This window comes from Siniperca chuatsi, linkage group LG24, assembly GCF_020085105.1.
Source record: "Siniperca chuatsi isolate FFG_IHB_CAS linkage group LG24, ASM2008510v1, whole genome shotgun sequence".
Classification (NCBI taxonomy): domain Eukaryota; kingdom Metazoa; phylum Chordata; class Actinopteri; order Centrarchiformes; family Sinipercidae; genus Siniperca; species Siniperca chuatsi.
The window spans coordinates 9,681,911-9,700,219 of NC_058065.1; the positions used below are offsets into that span (position 1 = coordinate 9,681,911).

Genomic DNA, 18,309 nt, shown 5'->3' on the forward strand with positions numbered 1-18,309 from the left:
GATGGAGTTTGTTTTCATGTCTTCACCAACATTACAAGTTCAAACTAATCTGTAACTGGCTCAAAACCAGAGAGCCATGTTCCCAGTTGCTGAAAGATACATAATACATTTTGGAAAACCACAATTTAAAACAAAGCCAATATGAAATTTAAGAAGTGAAGTCAACTCTATACCAGAGGATTGGTAATGGTTTTAATATACAACAAAATTGAGCCAAAGTAGAAAGACATCCATTTTTAGCTTCAGGGTTATATGGCGGCACAGAAGAGGAGTGGAGGAGCGTTTGGATTTGAGAATGTGGAGCGGGGATGAGAATGTGGGTCAGAGTGACACTGGACAGGCCAGCGTGCCTGTGGATGAGCTCTACAGCCAGGACAGAGGAAAGAGTGCAACATGGCCTCACTAAACCATAGCAGCGATGATCAGGTAGCATGTACAAGATGAGGAAAACCACTTGAGTGTGATTAAGATACAACAAAGTTAAGTCAAGTCCAAAACCTTGTTGGGTTGGCCACACACTGATGTTTTAGCACTATACACTAACTTTGGACATTAATTAATGCATTATCTGTCTATCTGGGTACTTGTGCTTCTATGAGTGACCATGAGGTTTAGGGCTGCAACTAACTAATTATTTTCATTGTTGACGTGAAAATTTCCAAATCACAATTTTCACAATTAAAAAGGTTCAAAGTCTATAGTAACACCTCAAAGTGCAGTCATATCACATCAAACTGTCATTATCCACAGACACCAAATGCAAATTTGTCACCGTAATGGATTAGCATACTGTTCAATGCCCACAAATTAAATCACAGTCACAATGACTTAATGACAGAGAGGTCTACTGGTAAGTAAGCTTTATCAGTTTAATGGTGGAGACAATACACGATGAATCATTCAGTCGTGTGCAGGTAATACAAATCTGGCTTATGATAGCTGTCTAGAACATTTAATGCAGCACAAGCTAGTGTTAAAGGCACACATATAGACACAATATTAGTCAGAATTATTTACTAGTTAGTGCTAAATACAGCCAAGTTCTGTCGCAGATGCAGATAGGTGACAAATGAAAGAAAAAACAACATAAAGTGTCTTAGTGAGGTGTTGGGCTATTTTCACAATATATGGTAAAACAGGTTTAGCCTCAGTGGGCACGTGCTGTATGTGACAAATGATTTCCATTCAACAGAAGCTGTTGTCCTTAGATTACTACATGTCTAGAAGGCACACCTACAGTAGCATCCTGACGCACAGAACAGTCTGAACAGTCATCGGTTGGGTAATATTCTCTATACCGATTACAAGTGATAACAAATAAGCCAAGTGTGTCCCTCTGACTCATCATGACGTAGGCTTATGTGAGGCGTGGCGGCAGGCAAGTCGGGGCACATGGGTTATCTACTGCTGTGTCAGTAGCCTCTTTCAGGAATATGTAGCACTGCATAGTTGTAAACGTGTCCTTATAAGGGTAGTGATGCATGGGTGAAATTTAGCTGATGACTTTAGACTTTGCTCCCCCACGAAAGATGATGAAGCTGTAAGAGCAACTCATTCACCAGTAAGGCCTGTCATTGGTGCATGTGCGCATGTGTGTACAGTTACACCCATATTCCTCCATCATTATTATGGCTGTGTGGGTGGTTGGCCCTGCTGGCCTTCACTGCTACTCTGAAACCTTCTGCTTTGTGTTTCTGCATATGTGCATGTGTGGTTGTGTGCATTGTGCAGACAGGACCTCCCACGGCTGAGGGCAGCCTGCTGGCCGCTAAATGACGCACTTCACTCAATAAGCATCCTGTTGCCTCTACCCTTCCCCTGCTGTTTATGATTGGGGGGGACGACTCATTACAGAGCATGGCATTTTCCCCTTTGTAAGCTCAAAAACATTTATACGTCAGATCCGATGGAATGTCTACTGATTTTAATATTAATCAGACATTAAGAGCAAAGACTCACATATAACCAAGTATAATTTTCTAGAGCTGAAATGCTTAACTTTTTTCAGTACACAAACCACAATTTATAATATAATGGGGTGTGACAATCCTGCGGAGTTGAAATAGGGAAGAAAACTCTAGCAACTACCTCATCACTTCAAGTTTTTAAGTTGCCACAAAAAGCTCAACAAACACTTGACATGACTAATCTGTAAATGTGTGGAAAGACCAGGCAAAGCGTGCATGCGAAACCAGTAACCAAAATGTCAGGAGATCAGGATAAATTATGTTATTTATCATATGGACTAATCTGACTGTCTTTGTCATTAGTGATGAAAAAAACAAACTCTTTTCATTCTCTATCAAGCAGTAAAATTGTTATATTATATTATATATATCATACCATGGTGTGCCTAATTAGCCTTTCATTGCATCCTTTGCGAAGTGACTGCACAATGCACATGCGTACATTGTGATGTTGAAGCTGAAACAATATATTGTTTAACCTTACCTCTGTGACATCCATGACTTTGATGGCAGCCAGCTGTCCAGTCTTGACATGTCGTCCCTGTGAAGAGACAAAACAGAGGTGAGCATTCACATTTCACTTGGCAAACTCATTGTGGTGCTAATCAATGAACTAAGGAAGTGTGACTGACTGAAATGCTGAATGTAAATGAATGTACATGACAGTGCATTGCCTAGGAAGTTAAATAAATATAACTGTTGTATTTTTATACATATGTAGGGCTGCATCTAACCATTATTTTGATTACCGATTAATCTGCACATACTTTTCTAAATTAAACAATTATCTGATTTATTTATGAAATGTCAAAAACTAACGAACAATGTCCATAACAGTTTCAAATTTTGTTGTTAGATGTTGAAAGTTGTTTTTAAATCAGCAGCAAGGTGCCGCCATGATGAATCTCACACCAGGTCTCGTGAGATTGGGTGTCACAGTGTCATCATTGATTAATTACTTTTCTAGTAAAAATGCCAGACATTTGGTGGTTTCAGCTTCTAAAATGTAAAGATTTACTGCTTCTCTGTTTTATATCATTGTAAATTGAATATCTTTGGGTTTTGGACTGTTGGTCAGACAAAACAAACTATTTGAAGATGTCAGAGCTTGAGCATTTTTCACCATTTTCTGACAATTTATAGACAATCAATCAATTAATTAATAGAGAAAATAATGGACAGATTAACTGATAATGAAAATAATCGTTAGTTGCAGCCCTCATTGTATTAATGAAGCATCAATTACTGAATCTAATTTAGTTTAAATTAATTTAATACTACTGCCGACTTATATTTGACGTGGCAATCAATCAAGTGAAATCAATTGTTTAATTGTTCTCATGAAAGATTACAATCTGAAGCCAGATGTATCCCACTGTATAAGTAAACCTACGTTATACAGTACATACCACAGATGAACATATTATTCCCAAGCTATATAGTCCCAACATTCCCAGACTTCTCTGCTCCCCTAACACCCTACTGCCACTCCTTACATAAACAAAGGACCAAAATAGAGGCCTCTCTACAACCCCTCCCTCCCACCCTCAACCCCTCGAGAGGAGATAAAACATGGGACATTTTTGGGAGCGGGCCCAATTGGGTATGGGTATTCCCCTTCTGATTCTTTAGGACAACACTGCAGTAATACAGCTGCTGTCTCTCTGGGACACATACATCAATAAACTGCACAGACCTTGTGCGCAGTTGCAGAAGGAAGACACATGTAGATGCACATTCACACCGACTCGGACACACATGTGAACGCCCCCACCACCACCACCGTCGTCTTAGCCAGTGCATTCCACAGTCAATTGAAACTGTATGGATTATGACAATAAAAGCCATGCAGGCTTAGGGGCCCTCTCTTTTCACTGGGCAAGAGAGGGGGTGAGAGGGACACTTTACAATGCCTTTAATCCTCTCCACTTTGATTCCAGGGGTCGCCACTACAAAACAACATTGAAGCTGACATTATGACTGTCAGCTCCCCATGTACTAGCTGTTAGCGCTGATGCAGCCCGCTTTGCTGGGTTCACTGGTCACAGGTGTTACCAAGAGGAACTCAGTAGTCAACCTCACCCTTATGTGATTATAATTTTCAAATATTATTGAGTGGAAACAATTAGTCAATTAATCAATTAGTCGAACAACAGGAAATTAATCTGAGACCTTTTTGATAATTAATTGTTTAAAGCAAGACAATGTAACTTTTGACAGAAGAAATATCACATTCTTAAAAAATGAAAAGTTGAGTTCATAAGCAATAAAACACACCCTTGCTCATTCCAACACACTCAGAGGTTTTGCTGCTATAGCCTAACTTAGTCTGGTATGACCAGTAGCTTGTTGTGACTGATGTTTCTGTAAAATTGCTGTAAAACTAACATTACTGAGTTAGTTTGCTGACTTTATTTCCTGTTTATGGTCCCATAAACAGGTCACATAATGATGGTGTCTTTAAAGCAACTGACTGTAGAGAATCTTGGGAAATGCAAGGAAATCCAATGTGCTATCATTGTGTAATTGATGCTTGTGGCTTCTATTTCAGCAAAAGTGAAGACATCACCTTGGGCTTTGGAAAATGTGATTTTCAGTATTTTTAGAACAAACAAATAATTGATTATTTGGGAAAATAAGTCGCAGATCAATAAGGATTGCAAATTGTAAGCATAATGCTACTGCAGTCAACAATGACTCATTGCTTTTTCTCTTTTTTCTTATGACAGGAACAAAGGTTGTTTAAAGCCCTCTATCCAACACCAGGTGTAAACAGTGCACCTCAGGGCTCAACATTAATTTTTTTAAGTGGTTGCCAGGATGGCAAAATTAATCCAGCAACTCACTGATTGTTTGTTCGTCCATTCTCTCACTTTCAAATTTTGGTTTTCTGGACCTCTGTGCTGATTTCCACCACAGATCCATTGGCCCTTGCCACTGATAGCAACCAAAGGGCAAGAATAGTTTGCCAGTTTCTGCAAATGGTTACTGTCGAGCCCTGCACCTGTAGAGGTTAAATGGTCTAAATTTTAAAAATGGGCAGAAAGAAAAAAGGTTGGAAATTGAAGAATCAAGACACCAATTGTCTGTGTCCCCGCAACCCTCCTCTATTAGCACTACAGCTCACTCTGAAATTAATTCTTTTTGGAGACAAAGCTTGCTTTGATCCAAGGATATAGTCACAGAGAGGCCATCCAGATATTTATGGAACTCACTAACAATGCCGTTAATCTCTCTTTTTGGCTGTTAATAAACCAAAGCTGTTAATTCTTACAATTTTGCAGTTGACAGTGCCTAGATAAATGTGTATATGACAGCCTAACAGAAATGTCTGTTTACATTGGGTTTATTGATGATTTAAAGATATGTGGTTTGGAATAGATACCAGGAAGTGCGGATATGAATTGTTTTTTGCTATGATTCAGTCTCTGTGAGCCTGAAGAATTTATGGTCGTATGAACCCAAATGTCTCTCAGCCTCCGGGTGGAGATAGGGTTATTTAGGCCACAAGGTTATTGCATTTTGATACCACAAAACAACTGGGTTACACAACATTAGCACATGAGTAATGAGATCAGTGCCTGGATTACACACAAGTTTCTTGACATGCTTTCACTTCAACTATCCATTGTCCTTGAAATAAGGAAAACACTGAGCAGTTACTTTGGGGTTGACACCATACTGTACAAGTAATTATAAATGATGGGAATCAGCACAAATTAAACAGGCAAGTTTTTGGAAAGTTGGATTTGGAGAAAGGTTGCTGCCAGGTCTGCTCAATAGATCCTACAAATCTATTAACTAGGTTATTCTAGGAAAAACTGGCAAACAAAATCATAGAGAGCGCCAAAGTCAACATCAGATTCAGCATATTTCTTAGCCATGTATTCTCAATACAACTGTAAATTAAGCATTTTTGAAAGTTCTAAATCTAAATGCTAGGACTAACGATCATTTCCATTTATTTGCAGGATATTTTCTCAATTAATAGATTCAACATTTGTACTAAGAAATGTCAAAATATTGAGAAAAATGGCCACATAACATAGCACCATAGATCCTGGATTTTTGAGGCCGATATCAATATCGATATTTGAGAGTTTATAAAAATCAGTCAATAGTCATTTTTTTCTTCATAAAACACATAAAAACCAGACACTGAAATCTGAGTTTCAACATGTATCTGGCACTCCTTGGCTTTGGTAGGGAAGGGCAGGTTTCTACACTACTATTAACTCATTACAGATACTGGTGACCACTTCTAGCCCTCTGAGCCATAAATTATGCCCTTCTCAATCACAAGGATGTTTAGTAATTGAGCATAACAGCTCATAGAGCATAATTTGCAGCATTCAATGACTGATTTAAGGAAAGAAATGCAGCATCATCACTAACAACTTTTGAATTATGGCAAAATGTGATAATCCAGAATTCTTAGTCTAGAATAATTCTATGGCATAAACAGCGATTGACCACGTATTTGCCCGTTACAAACGGGCTGTCAAAATTGGTCAAACGCAGATTGAACAAATGCCCCAACTCTCGTCATACACAGGGTTTTTGAGTCAAAGAGTTATCACAATTTAAAGCATTTGGCATTGGCTTCCACAAAGAGGGATCAATGTAAATAAAGACACTTACTACTTAATTCCAACACAATCTTGGCAACAGTTATCAAAAACAAAACTTGTAAATGGAAACTAATAACTATAAAAACTAACTATAATGTAATGTCTATGCTAACATGCTTCGTGTCATTCCATCAGAACTGACCAACAACATGAAGACTCTCTACTTTTTAAAGCCAACTGTCATATACAAAGTTGCAACTAATAATTATTTCCATTATTGATTAATCTGTTGATTATTTTTTTTTACAATTAACTGATCAATCGTTTAGTGTAAAAATGTCAGAACATAGTGAGAAATGCAAATTTACAAGTTCAAAGATCAAATAGTCAAGTCTTAAAATGTCCAAAACTCAGATATATTCAATTTACAATGATATTAAACAGAACAGCAGTAAATTGTCACATTTAGAGGAGCAGGAAAAAAAGCAAATGTTTAACATTTTCCTTGATTAGCAGCTTAAAACAATTAATCAATTATAAAACTATTGACGTTTCAATTTTACACAGACCCTTGAAACAGGCATGGGTTGATCACAGGAGGGCTAGGCCCTAAAGGGCCCCTTGAACCAGCCAGCTAGGCGTGGCTGTGGAGGGGTTATCTGAGGAACGGAGCTATCACTCAGCCCTCCCTGGCCTCCATCTCCACTCCTCCCATTGCAGCTCCTCTTAACCATGGCCAGATGTGCTGCTGGCCACTCTCCAGTTCAGCACTAAACCACTGACTGACTTATTGCCTTTAGAGCCAGAGACATTAAGTTAAAATCTACCCTAAAACACAATACACGATTCTATGAGGGCTCAATTAATAACGCTGTGGAGAAGAAATCTGACTCAACGCTAGAAACTCGATAAGCGAGGCTCGAACAGGCTGCTCTATTAAACTGAGTGCTGACATAAGGGGTTTGTAGAATTTGAACTTTCCCGTTAAATGAGCATTATTTCACAAGCATGTATAAACCGGAAACTGTGCCCACAGTGCCAGTTAAAGAAAATACACTTCAGGTGCTGTCACAACATTTCACCATAATACTACAGATTTTTTGTGTACATAAATCAGAAACAGTTGAAGATCTCTGTTAGGGAAACCAATGATTCATGCTTTAGGGTGGATTTTCACTTAACAAAAGTGAGCCGTAATGCTTAGCAGTATCGTTAGTGGTCTGCCCACAGAGTCGGTGTGGACAATGGTGGAGAACAGTTTCCCATACACTTTTCCACAAGGCTCGTATCCTGATTGACCAAAATACAAAAAACCTCTCCCTCCCTACATCTTTCACATTAATGTACAATCAATCACACTTAGCAACCATTTCAAAATGCTGACTGGCTTTCTACCCAGGTCAACCTACTGTTTTTCCCTAACAAGACTCTTGGCTCACGCTGCCATTGCACAACAGAGTGGTGAAACTGAGCGACATGCTTTCTAACTAGCCATGTAGGTGTAAAACAAACTTGGTTTCATAATATTAGTTCACGCAGCGAGGGAGAGAACTGCTGGGTGCCATGGTTCGGTTCTTCAAAAGGTCATTGCTGAGTGTGTGTGCGTGGAGTGGGGTGTTAGCTGGCAGAGCTGTGGTAATGAGGGATGGAAGACCCCCCGCCGAGGGTTATGTGAAGATCTAAGGTGACATTTGAACTGGCAGAGTGAGTAGGTGGATGGACAGAAGGTGATAAACAGGCAGGTCAAAACCTCTATCTACCTTGGGAAACAGATGCAGCGCCATTTAAAGAGTTGCTTACACACATAGATGCACGCTTCTGCCTACGCCTTCCACAACACACATCAGATGAATGCTGGGGAAAGAAATGATCAATCAGCAGTAAGCAGCAGCACATGACATCCAGGGCTGTGCCTTGCCCCTGCCTCTCTGGACTTTACCACTTTATACTGCTGCTGCATACCAGCACACTGACCCAATTCTCACACACACACACACACACACACACACACACACACAGACATACACAACCTCTGCCCTGCTGCCTCCACTCCAGCACTCCCTAGAGAAGTAAGGATTGAAGTGGCGAAGACAAAGAAAGAAACAGTGATGAGACTGGATGGAGAATAAAAGACAGAAAGTGAGTAGAGAGGAAGAGAAGATAAGCTTTGAAAAAGGGAAGGATGACAACACAATGAGACCAAGAGAATGTGGGAAGACCAAGCACACACGGAAAGCTGAATAAGAGTCTCAAACAGGAGGCCAGTTGATGTGACTGTATGTCTATTGATCACAGTGCAGTATCTGGCTGCTGTAAGGGATCAAAGATGCATGGTGGAGCCTTTCCTCAGGACTAAACTGGAATTTAAATATTTAAACAACACTTAAAGGGTGTAAAAGTAAAAATCAGCCAGCAACCTAATTCTGTAAATTATGGCTGTAATTGATAGGTATGTCTACTTCACTTGCTAGTTTGCAGGTTTTTAAGCAGGGAAAGTAGCTAGTGGGATTCTCACTGTGAGAAAATATCCTTAGCCCTGGTATGATGTCATTAAAATAACATAAAAACTAAAAGATGAGCTGTTGTCTTGAAAATGGTTTTTATCTGCATGTGGTAGGAATGGGAGCAAGTTGAGTGGGTCTTAAAAAGAAAGGGAATTTACTCTAGAGAAAATCCCATCCCTTTATTTGGACTGAGGTGTTCCCATTACATGAGTTTTTATTTGTCCCAGCACATAAAGCGCATTAAAAAAAAGGAAATTTCTTAAGGAAATTTGATCTTGAAGAGAAAAGAGCTGTCAAGGAAAGGCACTGGAGAAAGCCAGGCAAGAGACTGTCTCATCTGCCAGCGCCTTTGTGTCTCATCTCAACACCACTCGGGTAATGAGGTGGCTCAATGAGCCACACACACACACACACACACACACACAGACACAGACACAGACACAGACAGACACACACACACACAGACAGACACAGAGAGTTTTGTTCAGGCAGCATGGCCGGTCAGGGAACGTTGTGGGTCTTGTGACACCCATTAGGGAGAGGGTCACTGTGGGGGAGATGGGGACAAAAGAGATGCACACTGCAGAGTGTGTGTCTGATATTCACCACTTTAACTTGAGCCTGTAATGTTTCACGCATGCCTTTCAACTATTTAAAAAGAGCACAAACGAATGTACTTGCTAGACTGTGTGCTAACACAGTGTGTGGATAATAGAAAAAGAGAGCGAGTGTGACACAATATGGACCCTGGCCCTTGTTGCAGCGTGGGTGACACATTCAACATCCCCTGATTCTGACCTAAAAGCTACACAGTGCCAATCAGCACCCAGGACCTTTACCAAAGAGCCCTATACAAGAGTCATTCATTAGGCAAGCCATTCACCACCACAAGGTCCAGCAATGGTATCTTATCCACTGCTATGCAAGTAACAAGTCATTAGTAGTGTTTTTCATTTAAGTCAGTTTAACTGGCAAAATAGTCAAAGGCCTACATTCCTACATATTAAACAATAATCGCAAGGATTCTGCTAGATCCAACAATCATGATTTTTATGAAGTACAAACCAGTCTTGATTTGGGGTGCAATTTTTACATTTTCACTATTACCATCCACATTTCCAATTAAGGTGGGCAATGTAGATTAAATATTTCAATATCACAGCTATGCCAAAATCTTACAATTAATCATTGTGGAAACAAAACCACTGATGTAAAAGTCCCAGCCCACTGCCCTTAATTCAGTACAAAAATCCATTAAGAAGGGGTGAAATGTTTCGGTTCAGTACTGTTGCTACCACATTGTCTGACGCTTCATCTTCATTTACAATTGAAATAAATAAACCTCATGTCTGTTGAAATATGCATGTCCGCATCCATAGTGTTACCAAATGAAATATCTGATTTACTGTTAACTTTGATAATAAAGTTTATTGCTCAACTATAAAATATCTGCCAAATAAAAACCACATTTGAGGGATCTTTGCCAAAAATGTTTTCTCTGTGAACAAAAAAATAATACTGGCCAATACATCATTATCAGATTTTTGTGTACTTCAAATATTGATACTGACTGACCATTACTGGATTATTAACACTGTCAGAATAATCCAGTATCACTCTGACTCTACAACAAACTGCTGGAAATGGCCTTGCTCTGTTACAGACTGAGGCTGGATACCCTACAGGCAGTGGCACAGGGGTGGATGAGGATTAAACTGAAGTCAGACAGCATCTCCCACCCCCTCTATGGTGAGCTGATACACCTACATGGCATCAATGATTTAAAGTGCAACCTGGTGCATCTTTCACTTGTTTGCAGACCGCATTAAGATTCCAGCACCCGCCTATTTTATAAAATCCACAATCCTCCATTTCTTAAATTTTTTGAACAAACATTCAAAGTACCTTGCTGCTTTGATCACTGATAACCACTGCCCTGAGGTAAGTACCAGTCTCACCCAGCGCCATATGGCACTGGTAGGCATTTAACAGATTGCACGAGAGATTCCGCTCCCCCCTCAGCAGTAGTTCCCACCCCTTGTGCCCGTCAGGCACAGCGAGCCCCCTGAGGACAGAGCTTCTTGTCCTGAGGGCAGGGGCGAGGCTGCCCCTAAGGTTGGGGGAGAAAACAAAGGAAGGAGATGGAGGACAGTGCTGGGAAAGGAGGAGCTGCTGAGCTACAGAAATACAACCTGCTCTTGAATTAGCTTGCTGAAAGAAATGTGTCTTTAGCATATGATATCACTGGATGAATAAGCCTACTAGAAAAGCCTGTTATGTGTAGTGCATGTGCACATTAAAAAATAAATCATATTTCCATTTGGTGCTTATGCTTTGGTGAGTCTTCAGCCGCATGACCTTGCTGGTGATTGTCAGCGAGTGCTGGCATTGCACCAAATACACCCCCCCAGTCAATTCACCATAGATTTTAACCACTGGATAAACACACATACATAAAATACTGGTGGGCACAGCCTTGGCACACCCCATGGATGCATAGCAGGCAGGAAAGCAGGAGCTCTGGTGCCTCAGGCCTGACTATATATGGCCATTCTTTAGTGCAGGGGGAATCTTCCCTGCATACCACGCACAATTTGAGGAATCATGTATTTTTCTATGTTATCATTACTCTCTCTTTTTTTAAATTCCTATATCCAGAGTGAGGCACCTGCGATACTCTACTGAGACAGATGCTTCGGTGCCAAGTGAAGGACTGGAGGGAGAGAAGCTCAGAGAATCTCTTTGTGCAATGTAAGAGCAGTGCTTTCAAAGAGCATGGATATAAATGCATAATTAAAATAAATGCACATGCCATTTTAAACAAAAGTGAGGAATATGGCTGTAGATGCACTGTGAGGGATTAAGTTAGGTGCTCCTGCAGCAACTTAATTCAAAAATGCAACCCTGCAATAGCATTTTACAGGTAAAAATTTAAATAATGTGGTTAAAAACACTGGTATAGGTTGCACTAAATTGTCTTTGTGGCCTAGTTTTCAGCACAAGCATACAACTACAATACGCTTGAGTGTAAGCATAAGTGTGTTCAATGTGTATATAGATCCAGGCTTCTATTCCAATCAGCCAGCTGGCCAAAGCAAAATTAAGTGATTTAAAAAGGGCTTTTTGGCTGTAACGTAATTTTCATTATGGCCGTCAGTCAAAATCTGCTGTGCTGTGTTTTCAGAAGTTGACTGTAATCTGGCACCTCTCCAGGGGCAACTGCTGCCCTATTGGCAGAGAGTACAGCTAGCCAGCACAGCATGGCCACAAGAACCTTGACATGGCATTTCAGGTCTTAGAGAACAGCTTGGTTCTTTAATTTTCTGGGTAAAGCTGCAAGCAGTGCAACACAGCAGATACAAAAATAGGTTTTGGTGGGATCTGATCCTAGGCCAGCAGTGATAGGTCTTAATCAGGTCTATAGCTGAGTGTTATATATAGTGGAATCTATGTTTTTCTACAAACCCCTTTTTCTATATAACAAAAGAAGTATTAAATGTTGAACAAACACAAGTAGCTGAACAAGAAGAAGAAAATTATTATTTAAATCAGGAACTATTGAATCAAAGAATACGTGAACAAGACTACAAATCTGACCAGACATCTGAAGCCAATGTCTGGTGCTTGACAGGTCCTAGAGGCATTACATTACCTCTGTGTGCTGTTTTTTAAAATAATTTTAAACAGGGAGCAATGCACCAAACATTATCAGAGTATCAGTCAGCAAAAAGCTTGCCAAACAAATATTCTCCATATTCTCATAGGGAGGTCTTTATAAAAGAATGATAACACTGTATATCAATACATTATGATCAGCTTATTGGTCTGGTCAACAAAAGCAAGAAATAAATGCAAACACTGCACTTATACACTTGACTTTTGTTGTGAAAACTAACTTTAAATTCAGTATTTTTATCAAGATCAGACATTCCACTCAAAATATCTCAAAGGAATCAAAAGTCACAACAAATCAAAGAGTAAAGAAGCTTGGTCACATTGTGTTAACTAAAAGGCCCTTGCAATCTGTGACCGAGTGCTTGACAAAGCAGAAAAGGCCTCAGAGGGAGAAGAAACTCCACCCCGTTTTCAGTTGGGGGGCTGTTGTGATTATTCAGTCGGTTAGTGTTTGAAACCCTGCAGACAAACTCCTCCTTTCTGCGGATCTAACTGACTGACGGACTGAGAGACCCAAAGAGTGAGGAGACAAACTCAGCTTTGTGAGAGTGGTGGGCAGGTTCTGTCTGGAACTGGACAGCTGCTCTTCTACCAGTTGCAGCCCCCCACCACCACCACACTCCCACTGCACATGCTCACGGGCCACATGCTCATTCAACTGGTTAACATGACAGTCAAAGCACTGATCGACGCTGGTCGAAAGGAGGCTACTGCAGCAAGCTGTAGCATTGGGCTACAGTAAGCTATGACTCCGCTATAGACAGTTTGGCTTATCTCCTGCAGGCTGTAACGACCATGTCTTTGTGTCAACTGCAGGCTAATCTGACAGCCCTCTCTTGCACAAGCTCCATTCCCACACAGCAGCACTTGCAAATAGAATTAGCATTGGACAGTGAATGGAAGGAGAGATTAAAGGGACAAAAAGAGGGGAAAGCAGTAATTCTCCGTCCCATACGCCCGGCTCAAAACCATCTGGTGGGAAGATAGCATGCAAGCATCACACTTCCTAATGACAATCATCCGCTCCTTCTCTCTACACTGCACAGGGCTGATTTCAGATGGGGGTGATCATGTGAGCATATGCACACAGATGGGTTCGCTGTGAGTTGAGGTGGGGGAGATCCTGGAAGTTCATTGCACTAGGGGATTGAATGCAGGTCAGTGGAGCACTGTGGGCTGTCAGAATTAAATACTCAGCTTAGCTTGCTGCTTAGTGCACAAGCAAATTGATGTTTTTTTTGGCTAGCCTGCTAGTACTAGCCTATTAACAGTCTGTGCTGTGCCTAGCAAACTAGAGGTCTGCTTAACATATAGGTATGTGGTTAAATGATATTAAGCAGTGTAGCAGTAAAGCAACAAAATGGAGCCTCCACTGACTAGCTAGCTGCAACAATAACAACACAAGGAGGCCCATTACAACATTAGGCTACGGCGGACGCCTCTCCAATCCAAGGCCATCCCTCCATCAAACAGATCGACCACATCGTTGACTTGTACATGAGAATCGCTGTCTCTCTCTCCCTCCTTGGCAATGTCTTTCAACAGGCGCAATGTTAATTTTCAACAGAGAAATGTGACACCAAGAGCAGATGGCCCAGAGAGTGGGATTCCCATCCACTGAACTGGAAAAGTCCTGATTTAAACAGGATATGAAATTTGGGTTTCTTATAAAAAGAAAAGAAGAATGAGTTGCAGACAGAGACGTGAGGCCAGAAGGATTAGTCTTATGACAGATATTGTTTCTCCATCCTTGCCTCCTAATAAGGCAGGTGATGTAGGCTAAGATAGGTGATGCATCAGACTGTCTGATTCACTCTTTACACACACCTCCCAACTGAACAATTAATGATAACACCAGGCTCTAATCAGACTGATACCAACACAAGCTACCATTACTAGAAACTAACATTACATCTCTCTGCTTCTTTCAACTGAATCCTCAGTGGTGAGGTCTGATAGCAACATCTGAAAGACATGCCTTTTTAATGTCACTTCCTTTGTTTCCAGACTTGATAAAGGGGAAAAAACATTGTCTGTCCTGAGCATTCACTGTGAAAACAGGACAGGCCATGCACTGCGCCTCCAACCAACCTTGTATACTTGTCCATAGGTGCCATTTCCAACCACCTCCACCAATTCAAATATCCCAGCTGGATCCTGAAAAGAAAAAGACAGAAAGACGATTCAGTGTGAATAAACAGCAATGCTAATATTTTTCTTTTATAAACAATATTGTCCACTGTGAGCCAGCTGTTGCGCCCTGGTCTACCCTACATGCCAAATGCATCTCGAACAAAGGAAAACCAGACACTGGCAACACCTCGCTATGCCTCAGCGGTCATTTTCAATACTTCAGCTCTAACAAGACGGGACATTGGAGAACAGGGTAAAACTTGCTCATGTTAGTCAGACTGGGGGACGTGTGTTTTATCGAGCAACGTCAAATAAAGGATAGCAAAACCACAAAGAAATATATAGGCTCATTCGGCAGCACTCACCCGCAATGAAGCCAAATCTATGTCTACTAGACTTTTAGCTGGAGAGTCGTTCGCCATCTTTCAAATAAAAGCCGAGCTTTCCTTTGCGTTTACGAAAAATAACCGCTGCTGTAGCATTTGCGGGGACTTCGGCGGATAAATCAAATACAGGCCGTCGCGTATTCCTCTCTGTGGGATCCGCTTCTTAGCAGTGAATGCTGGGCTCTCGCTACTCCATGTTGAGGTGGCAGCAGCGGGCTCCCTGTCCGCTCTCTCCCAGCTTGTGCCACTGGTAGCAAGCTACACTGAAAACTCAGACTTCCGCCAAAGAGTTTCAACATAAAAGCCTCACTGATATTCTAGTTTCATTGTTTTCGACCAAAGACACTAAGATACATAGAATTACATTGAAAGAGGAATCAAATGTGAATTTAAACAATATAGCAATTGTTCTTGTTTTTCAAATTACCTCAGCTTATATTCAGAGCCATAGGCCTATGCATAGCCACATGTCTTATCGAAGTGTGCTTACATTAACCAGTGGTAGAAATACTCACATCTTTAACTTAAGATGTAGAAATACTACAGTGTAAACATACTCTATTAGAAGTAAAAGTCCTGCATTCAAAATTACATTTGAGTAAAAGTACACAAGTATTCAGCAAAATATACTTAAAGTATCAAAAGTAAAATTACTCAGTGTTTTGTATATCATATTATTGGATTACAATTATTGATGCATTAATGTGTAAGCACCACTTTAATGCTGTAGCCGCTAAAGGTGGGGCTATTTTGAAGTACTTTATATATAGTTTAATTGATAACAAAGCATCATAATTCATTTGTTGATTGTATGTAGTATGACAAATCTGAATCTGTAAATCAATTGTTAATTAAAGCTCTCAAATAAATGTAGTGAGTAAAAAGTAGAAATATGTCCCTCTGTAATATAGCAGAGTAGAAGTTAGAATAGCATAAAATGGAAATAAACAAATAATGTACAAGTACCTCAAAACTGTACTTAAGTACAGTACTTAAATGTATCACTTCATTACCAACATGAGTGAATGTAGTTACTCTCCACCATTGACATTAACAAGGCAATTTGCCGGCTCACACACTGCTCAGTAATAGTATATTTTTATAAATAAGATAAAATGCATTACCTACAAAGTAAAAAATGTCTAAAACACACTAAACACGTGTTTGAAGGACAGAAAATTATATCAACCTGTTTTCCTGATAGAAATGTACCAAGTTGTTTTTTTAAATACGATTTGTATTTTTATAAATTTTTCTTCAAAATGTATTTTATGCTGAAAGTAAAAATGCCTCATTTCCGCTTTTATCCTGCCTGCTTCTGTCTGACTTGACGCAGCTTTGATTGAGAACCGCACAAACACAGGAAGCCGGTCGGCTTCACACAGAAAGAAAACGGGTTGGGCCTCGATAAATCAAGCATGGATACCGAGATTATCTGTAATGCACTATCCACACAGGATCACCTTTCCACCAACCTGCATGTTTGTATATATACAATTCACACAAGCAGCAGGGCAGGTGAGATAAATAGAGGCAGACAGGACCGGACCACGCCACCGCACAACATCCTATGGACATGCGCATGTTCGACTTCGGTCGATGTCAATATTGGTAATCATGGGTGTGGCAAGTTAGCAATCTCAGGAGTGATGCTGGGGATGTTAGTGCAGTGGTTCCCAAAGTGGAGTCTAGGGAGCAGCATGGGACATGAGGAACAAATAAAATTACTTAATTTCATCATTACTCTCAATACTTGCTTTTAAGATGAGAGGTTTCACTATACCCTCCTTAGTGACATACAACATAGCTAAATGATCAAATGTTATCACGTTTATTTGTGAAGATTTCTGATTACCTTCTTAATAATATGAAATTGGTTAGAGCTCAGTCTGTATTCTGCCTGAGTCGCAGCCTCAGCTTCCCATCACCAAAGCAATGTATAGGATACTGAATTCTTAGGGGCCTGTCAGCAGTGCACCCAAAGGTGCTTCTTGGCTACAGTCACCTCATTGATCTAGGTTAACTTCTGCTCTGCACTATCTTTCTGTACTCTCAAGGCATGATATAGTTGAATATAGTGTATATAGCTATACACTACATTCTGGTGTAGTCACATAAAAAGAGGACTTTTTGAAATACATTGGCACTCCCCAGCATTTCACAACCCTGGAGTTTAACTAACAATACCAAAATAGGAGGCGCTGTGTTAATAGGAGCACAAGCAAGTCCACTGTAGTGGGAGAAAACGTTCAAGCTGCAGTGTTTCAGTTATTCATCAGAACTTTGGAACAGACAAAGCTAAGCTTTTGGTTAAACAAACTTCAACTCAACATTCAAATGGCAGGGCAGGACGAACCAGTCAGACAGGATGAGAGAAGTAACCTGGCAGTGGACACACGCACACACACACACACACACACACACAAAGCCTTAACTTAGTGCACTCAATGTAAGACTTAAGACACTCAACTGAAGCTTAAGCCCTGTAAATTAACTTAAATCCATCTGCCATAAGGTAAGTTTGTACAGACGACACTGATAATGTAAATCCTGTTCCACCCTGCACTGTCTTGAAATGCTTGTTGACATATGGCTATGAACTCATTGTTTTGCCCTTATTCCTATGGTTCAAATGCCAATTCAACAGTCCTGTGTGGTGACAGTAAGTGCAAGGGTTCACGGGGTTTGTGGCTTCCTAACTAAGCAGTAAAATTCTAAATGGTATACTGCCACCGTGTGGGTATTTGATATTATTGCAGCAATATACACAGCACATATTAAAGGAGGCCACTTCCAGAAGTGTGATATGATGGTATGTGTACTGCCCCTTTTCAGAGCTCACATCAATTGGTTTTTACATGCACACATTACCAACAATTTGGGAATGACAATGTAGCTTTTCTACTAGCAAAGAAGAAAGATTGAAGCATGTGTGAATGTTTTCTGACTCCTACCAGAAAGCATTAGCAGCAGTGTTTTGATTCAAATAAACAAAATATTTGTATAATGAACCAACCACTTAGACATAGTTTAGGATGTACAGAAGAAATTGTTTAAGCTTAAGAGCACGTTA

The 18,309-nt window shown here is 40.3% G+C and overlaps 1 protein-coding gene across 10 annotated transcripts in view; it reads right to left on the reverse strand.

Moving 5' to 3' along the window:
- Positions 1 to 15,518, reverse strand: part of LOC122871853 (mitogen-activated protein kinase kinase kinase kinase 4-like) — a 39,055-nt gene extending 23,537 nt beyond the window's left edge. For 6 of the 10 annotated variants that reach the window (XM_044187329.1, XM_044187325.1, XM_044187323.1 and 3 more), the window contains exons 1-3: positions 15,216 to 15,516; positions 14,809 to 14,874; positions 2,452 to 2,508 (exon numbers count right to left, since the gene is read on the reverse strand). In XM_044187329.1, the coding sequence (XP_044043264.1) occupies positions 2,452 to 2,508; positions 14,809 to 14,874; positions 15,216 to 15,272 (180 nt within the window). In that variant the 5' untranslated portion in view covers positions 15,273 to 15,516. Of the gene's footprint in view, positions 1 to 2,451; positions 2,509 to 14,808; positions 14,875 to 15,215 lie in introns of all 10 variants that reach the window. The other 4 variants (XM_044187331.1, XM_044187330.1, XM_044187327.1 and 1 more) reach the window with 3 other exon arrangements.
- Between the last annotated feature and the right edge of the window lie 2,791 nt (positions 15,519 to 18,309).